The 7,400-nt window shown below is 45.5% G+C and overlaps 1 protein-coding gene across 1 annotated transcript; it reads right to left on the bottom strand.

The window, feature by feature from the left end:
• Positions 1 to 6,313: 6,313 nt before the first annotated feature.
• Positions 6,314 to 7,097, bottom strand: LOC135886116 (putative uncharacterized protein FLJ46204). Its single transcript, XM_065413992.1, has 3 exons — positions 7,024 to 7,097; positions 6,702 to 6,921; positions 6,314 to 6,577 (listed from the first exon to the last, which is right to left on the bottom strand). The coding sequence occupies exons 1-3, from the start codon at positions 7,095 to 7,097 to the stop codon at positions 6,314 to 6,316; spliced, it is 558 nt and encodes a 185-aa protein (XP_065270064.1).
• Between the last annotated feature and the right edge of the window lie 303 nt (positions 7,098 to 7,400).

Raw genomic sequence — 7,400 nt, 5'->3', positions numbered from 1 at the left:
GGGTGACTAGTGAGGAACCAATATGTTTAGCACACAGGCTTGTGGAAGCTAAAGTGGGCTATCTGAGGCCCTTTGGAGGGAACCAGTGAGTTGGTATAATAGGGAGTGTGATTTGTCGGGACAACAAATTCTCGGCTGGGAGGAGGATGTAAGCAGAGTCAGGATGAGCTCTACCCTGACATCTGGTGGTGAATTATGGTGAGTGTGGAAAAGAACTCCAGGGGCTGATCTTGTTTGCATAGGCACACCCACTCGCCTGGCATGAAACAACAGCAACTGAAAGTGGTTACTTTGGCTGGTGTGGGATCCCCAGTTTCTCTATTATTGGGGCAGGAAGAATAAAGTTTTGTTACCCTGATTCTGTGAATCAAGGCCAGTGGAACTGTTGTATGACAGAAGGACTGAGTGAGTCCGTCACCATTACTTAAGTAGCACTTGCTTGACAAGGGGCATAGGTTACAAAACCCAGTGAATTGAGAGGGGATGGGGATAGGTATTTGTACTTGATGGTATGGGCCCCCTCTGAGGGTTTGAAACACCAATTGCACCACCTCCTCTCTCCACTGTTGAATGTCAGAGCTAACTTTGATTCCATTAGGAGTCTAGTTACAGGCTGCTGAGCTGAATTCACTTTGGGCCAATGGTGCACCAGCACTGGGGCTCCCCTACTGTACTATGAGCTGAAATCGCTAAGAGCTGAAATCACAAAAGAGCTAAAGTTATTAAGAGCTGAGATCACTGAGTGCCATGTTAACTAGTGGGAGAGCCTGAAGCTATATTGCTCAGCAGCTGGTGGAGCAATTTGTGGGGACGACTGGAGGAGCAGCGAGCGGCGTGGAGCCGTGTGGGGCCGGTTGGAGTGGCCCAAGGAACGGCGAGCTGAGCTGTTTTGCGGGGACGGCTGGAACGGCTCACAGGTCTGTGAGCGGAGCGGAGCAGAGCAGCTTGTAGAGCTGAGCAGTTCGTGGGATGGCAGGAAAGTGGACTGGCTCGTGGTGAAGGCTGCGGCGGAACCCCCACGGGGAAACAGACGGCTGGCCAGCCTCGGATCACGTAAGGTTCCCCTTAACACCCTGCGTGCCCCCCCTTTTACTCTGGGGCTGCACTGACCAGGGACAGAGACTTTGGGGGTTGTTGGACTTTTGGGACTTTGGGTGGTTGCTGGACCCAAGAGACTTTGGGGGTGTTGGACTTTGGGGACTCTGGGTGATTTTTTTAGGTTGCTGGATTCAAGAGCCAAAGGGAAAGGACACACCCCAATTTGCTGGGGTGGGTTTTGCTCATGGTTTGTGTTATGAATCCTGTTTGTGGTGTTTTTCCAATTTTATGCTGATGTCGTTTACCTCATGTTATTAAACATTTTCTGCTACACTCAGACTCCGTGCTTGTGAGAGGGGAAGTATTGCCTCTTAGAGGTACCCAGGGGGGTGGTATGTAATTGTCCCAGGTCACTGGGTGGGGGCTCGAGCCGGTTTTGCATTGTGTTATTGAAAGGGAACCCCTAGATACAGAACCCGGCCCTTGTTGCTGCCAACTTAGATGGGCAGAAGGTTACATATGTATAGTTGGGGTTATTTTTTCCAATATGCATTACTTTACATTTATCCACATTAAATTTCATTTGCCATTTAGTTGCCCAATCACTTAGTTTTGTGAGATCTTTTTGAAGTTCTTCACAGTCTGCTTTGGTCTTAACTATCTTGAGCAGTTTAGTATCATCTGCAAATTTTGCCACCTCACTTTTTACCCCTTTCTCCAGATCATTTATGAATAAGTTGAATAGGATCGGTCCTAGGACTGACCCTTGGGGAACACCACTAGTTACCCCTCTCCTTTCTGAGAATTTACCATTAATTCCTACCCTTTGTTCCCTGTCTTTTAACCAGTTCTCAGTCCATGAAAGGACCTTCCCTTTTATCCCATGACAACTTAATTTACGTACGAGCCTTTGGTGAGGGACCTTGTCAAAGGCTTTCTGGAAATCTAAGTATACTATGTCCACTGGATCCCCCTTGTCCACATGTTTGTTGACCCCTTCAAAGAACTCTAATAGATTAGTAAGACACAATTTCCCTTTACAGAAACCATGTTGACTTTTGCCCAACAATTTATGTTCTTCTAGGTGTCTCACAATTTTATTCTTTCCTATTGTTTCAACTAATTTGCCCGGTACGGATGTTAGACTTACCGGTCTGTAATTGCCGGGATCACCTCTAGAGCTCTTTTAAAATATTGGCATTACATTAGCTATCTTCCAGTCATTGGGTACAAAAGCTGATTTAAAGGACAGGTTATAAACCATAGTTAATAGTTCTGCAACTTCACATTTGAGTTCTTTCAGAACTCTTGGGTGAATGCCATCTGGTCCCAGTGACTTGTTAATGTTAAGTTTATCAATTAATTCCAAAACCTCCTCTAGTGACACTTCAATCTGTGACAGTTCCTCAGATGTGTCAGCTACAAAAGCCAGCTCAGGTATGGGAATCTCCCTAACATCCTCAGCCGTGAAGACTGAAGCAAATAATCCATTTAGTTTCTCCGCAATGACTTTATCTTCTTTAAGCGCTCCTTGTGTATCTCTATCATCCAGGGGCCCCACTGGTTGTTTAGCAGGCTTCCTGCTTCTGATGTACTTAAAAAACGTTTTGTTATTACCTTTTGAGTTTTGGGCTAGCCGTTCTTCAAACTCCTCTTTGGATTTTCTTATTACATTTTTACACTTAATTTGGCAGTGTTTATGCTCCTTTCTATTTACCTCACTAGGATTTGACTTCCACTTTTTAAAAGATGCCTTTTTATCTCTCATTGCTTCTTTTACATGGTTGTTAAGCCACGGTGGCTCTTTTTTAGTTCTTTTACTGTGTTTCTTAATTTGGGGTATACATTTAAGTTGGGCCTCTATTATGGTGTCTTTAAAAAGCGTCCATGCAGGTTGTAGGGATTTCACTTTAGTCACTGTACCTTTTAATTTCTGTGTAACTAACCCCCTCATTTTTACATAGTTCCCCTTTTTGAAATTAAATGCCAGTGTTGTGCTGTTGAGATGTTCTTCCCACCACAGGGATGTTAAATGTTATTATATTATGGTCACTATTTCCAAGCGGTCCTGTTATAGTCACCTCTTGGACCAGCTCCTGCGCTCCACTCAGGACTAATTCGAGAGTTTCCTCTCCCCTTGTGGGTTCCCATACCAGCTGCTCCAAGAAGCAGTCATTTAAAGTATCGAGAAATTTTGTCTCTGCATTTCGTCCTGAGGTGACATGTTCCCAGTCAATATAGGGATAATTGAAATCCCTCACAATTATTGAGTTATTAATTTTGATATCCTCTCTAATTTCCCTTAGCATTTCATCATCACTATCAATATCCTGATCAGGTGGTCGATAATAGATCCCTACTGTTATATTCTTATTAGAGCATGAAATTACTATCCATGGAACATATGGATTCACTTAAGATTTTTACTTCATTTGATTCTACATTTTCTTTCACATATAGTTCCTCTCCTCCCCCCCCCCCCACACGACCTGTTCTGTCCTTCCAATATATTTTGTACCCCGGAATGATTGTGTCCTCAGTCCACCAGGTTTCTGTGATGCCTATTATATCAATATCCTCCTTTATCACGAGGCACTCTAGTTCACCCATCTTATTCTTTAGACTTCTAGCATTTGTGTACAAGCACTTTAAAAGCATGTCACTGTTTATTTGTCTGCCCTTTTCTGAAGTTTCCGATTCTTTATGTGAATGTTTCTCGTCTGATCTGGCCCTTACATTATCCCCTTCCATCCTCTGCTCCTGACTATAACCTAGAGAATCTCTATCAATAGACTCTCCTCTAAGAGAAGTCTCTGTCCGATCCGCATGCTCCTCTGCAGCAGTCGGCTTTCCCCCATCCCCTAGTTTAAAAACTGCTCTGAAACCTTTTTAATGTTAAGTGCCAGTAGTCTGGTTCCACTCTGGTTTAGATGGAGCCCATCTCTCCTGTATAGGCTCCCCATCCCAAAAGTTTCCCCAGTTCCTAATGAATGTAAACCCTCCTCTCTACACCATCATCTCATCCACGCATTGAGACTCTGCAGCTCTGCCTGCCTACCTGGCCCTGCACGTGGAACTGGGAGCATTTCTGAGAATGCCACCATAGAGGTCCTGGATTTCAGTCTCTTCCCTAGCAGCCTAAATTTGGCCTCCAGGACGTCTCTCCTACCCTTCCCTATGTCATTGGTACCTACATGTACCACGACCACCGGCTCCTCCCCAGCCCTACACATAAGTCTATCCAGATGCCTTGAGAGAGCCGCAACCTTTGCACCAGGCAGGCAAGTCATCATATGGTTCTCCTGGTCATCACAAACCCGGCTATCTATCTTTCTAATGATCAAATCTCCCATTACTAACACCTGCCTTTTCCTAGTGACTGGAGTTCCCCGGAGAGGTAACCTCAGTGCGAGAGGATACCCTAACACCATCTGGAAGGAGGGTCCCAAGTATGGGAAGGTTTCCCTCTGCTTGCATTTACTGCTCTGCTTCCCTGGGCCTATCATCCTCCTCAACAGCACAGGGGCTGTCTGACCGGAGGTGGGGCAATTCTACAGTGTCCCGGAAAGCCTCATCAACATACCTCTCTGCCTCCCTTAGCTCCTTCAGTTCTGCCACCCTGGCCTCCAAAGCCCATATGTGGTCTCTGAGGGCCAGGAGCTCCTTGCACCGAATGCACACATACACCACCCGCCCATAGGGCAGGTAATCATACATGCCACACTCCGCACAATAAACTGGATAGCCCCACTCTGCTGTTGGGCTTCTGCCTGCATTGTCTTCTGCAGCTACCTAGTTAATGAAGGGGTTTTGTTTAAATCAAGAAGTTTTGAAAGTAGTTAAATTTACAGGTTTTAAAGAAGAGCAAATGAACCTTGCCCCGTTACAACTCCCCTTCCAAACTCCCTTGCAAAACTCCCCGTTAGCATCCCCTGTTCTCCCTAGTCGCTTGCACACTGCTTTATAAAGCCCTGGCCTTCTTGATATCCCCACCCACTGACTAAGGCTCAGCCAATTAATAGAGGCTTCTAGCTTTCAAACCTTACTTTGAAGCTCACAGCTTCCAAATGCCAGCCACAGCACATGGTCCTTCAAACAACCAAACAAACAGACAGACAAACACAAGCTCAGCAAACAGCAAGTAACCCCCAAACACAAACACACACTACAGATAGCAACTTACCCCAAGGGTGCTGTATTTGCTCCTCCTTCACCTGGAGAACTCCCTTGCAAAACTCCCTGTTAGCAGCCCCTGTGCTCATTTTGTTAACCTATCGGTTGGTATATTATTCTCAAGCCTCCCCCAGGAAAGGGAGTGAAGGGACTTGGGGGGATATTTTGGGGGGGATAGGGCTCCAAGTGGGCCCTCCCTGAATGTTTGTTTAAATCACTTGGTGGTGACAGCAATACCATCCATGGACAAGGAAAGGAATTTGTGCCTTGGGGAAGTTTTTAACCTAAGCTGGTAGAATATAAGCTCAGAGTTCAGAGTGAGGAGGGAACCCTGACATGGTGGCAGCGTGGTGGGATCATTTTGAACCAGAAGCACAGACCTCAGGATTTTAAAAACATTTTTCTTTTGGCTGATTGAAAACCAGGGAGGCATTTTTTTTTAAAGGACACTTCTTATTCTTTTTTTTTTTTAAGCTGAGAGCAGCTGGAGATTTTTTTTTCTTTGCCTGGAGGCAGACTAGTTAAGTTCCTTCAAGGGAATTCACAAGCTGTTTTTTTTTCTTTCGAGCACTCGGGTTATGCTAGGCTAAGCACAGGGAGGCTAGGATGATGGAAAGTGCGGTCCAAAAGAAACTAGAATTAGCCAGATTGGAAGCTTAAGAGAGACAAAAAGAACATGAAAGACAAATGGCCTTAAAGAACTTAGAGTTGGAGGCAGAAACAGCCAGGGACGAGGCTGCCCAGAAAAGAGCCCTGGAATTAAAAGACAGAGAAATACAGGCCCAAATTGATGCACAAGTGGCCAGAGAAAAAGCTGCTAGGGAAGAGAGGGAAAGAGAGAGGCAGCAGGAACTGGAGGAAAAGGAAAGAGAGAGGCAGCATGCTCAGAAGGAGAGGGAAAGAGAGAGGAACCATGACCTGGAGGTGATGGAGTGGAAAATACGGAACCCTTCAGCAGCTGGCTCTACTTCCCCAAAAATCCACAAATGGGAGTGACGTTGACGGAAGCAATCTATGTAGAAATCCAGTCTGTTGTTTCGACCGTCCGGAGGAGTCCACGCAGAACGCTGGAGTTCCAGGCAGATGTTGCAAGCCTATGTTTTTATAATGTAGGTATCATATATTTTTGTGTGTGTATGCATATGTGTGTGTGTGTGCATATATCTGTGTGGATATTTGTGCATATAGGTATGTGTGTATGTGGGTACGTGTGCCTGTGTCCACATGTGTGTGTGCGTATGTGTACATGTGTGTGCGTGTATATGTGTGTATGTTTGTATGCGTGCATGTGTGTGTGCATGTGTATGTGTGACTTGGTGTGTATGCCTATGCATGCATGTGAATATGCATGCATGTGTGCATGCGTCTGCGTATGTAAGGATGTGTGTGGATTTTCGTAGGTGTGCATTTTCTTGTGTGTTCGTATGTGTGTGCGTGCATGCATATATGTGTGTGCATGTGTGTGTGCACATGTGTGTATGTGTGCATACATGTGCATATGTGTGCGTGTCTGTATGGGTGCTTGCATTTTCGTATGTTTGCCTGTGCGTATGCATGTGTGTGTGCGCGTGCGTATGTGTGTATGGGTAAGTGTGTGTGTGCGTATGTGTGCATGTGCATATGCATGTATGAATGTATCCATGCATGTATATGTGCATGTGTGTGCATATGTGTGCATGTGAGTATGTGTGCATGTATATGTGTGTGTGCCTGCATGTGTGTGCATGTGTACATGTTCATATACATGCACGTGCATATGTGTATATGCATATTTGTGTGTGTGTGTGCGTATCTAGAAGTCTCTCACCCTACAATGAACGGATATTCAGTGTTTTTGCTGAGTCCATTTCACCTGCACCCTCTAACTGAGCACAATCGCCCGTCATTGTCTGAACTTTGAGCAGCCACGAGTTCAAGTCTCCCACCAGCCCAGTGAATCCCACCTGTGGAATCGGATACCGGCCCTAACAAGACTGAGGTCCCAGGTTTTGAGTGTCTCCATCTCCACTTTCTCTCAGGGCTGTAAGAACAGTGGTACTCGACCAGGGGCACGTGTAGCCTGGGGGTACACAGAGGTCTTTCTGGGGTACATCAGCTCATCTAGAGATTTGCCTAGATTTACAACAGGCTACAGAAAAACCATTAGCAAAGTCTAAACTAAAATTTCATACAATGACTTGTACTCTGCT

The sequence above is a fragment of the Emys orbicularis genome, chromosome 12, assembly GCF_028017835.1.
Source record: "Emys orbicularis isolate rEmyOrb1 chromosome 12, rEmyOrb1.hap1, whole genome shotgun sequence".
NCBI classification, from domain to species: Eukaryota; Metazoa; Chordata; order Testudines; family Emydidae; genus Emys; species Emys orbicularis.
Note: the sequence above shows the minus strand (reverse complement) of the source record. Positions and strands in the feature narration are given on the sequence as shown.

Coding starts and splice junctions, on each gene's coding strand:
- LOC135886116 (XM_065413992.1), bottom strand. CDS start 7,097: ATGACGGGCGATTGTGCTCAGTTAGAGGGTGCAGGTGAAATGGACTCA. Junction 6,922..7,023: donor ACACTGAATATCCGTTCATT/GTAGGGTGAGAG, acceptor ACACACATGCAG/GCACACACACATATACATGC. Junction 6,578..6,701: donor ACACGCACACATATGCACAT/GTATGCACACAT, acceptor TTACATACGCAG/ACGCATGCACACATGCATGC.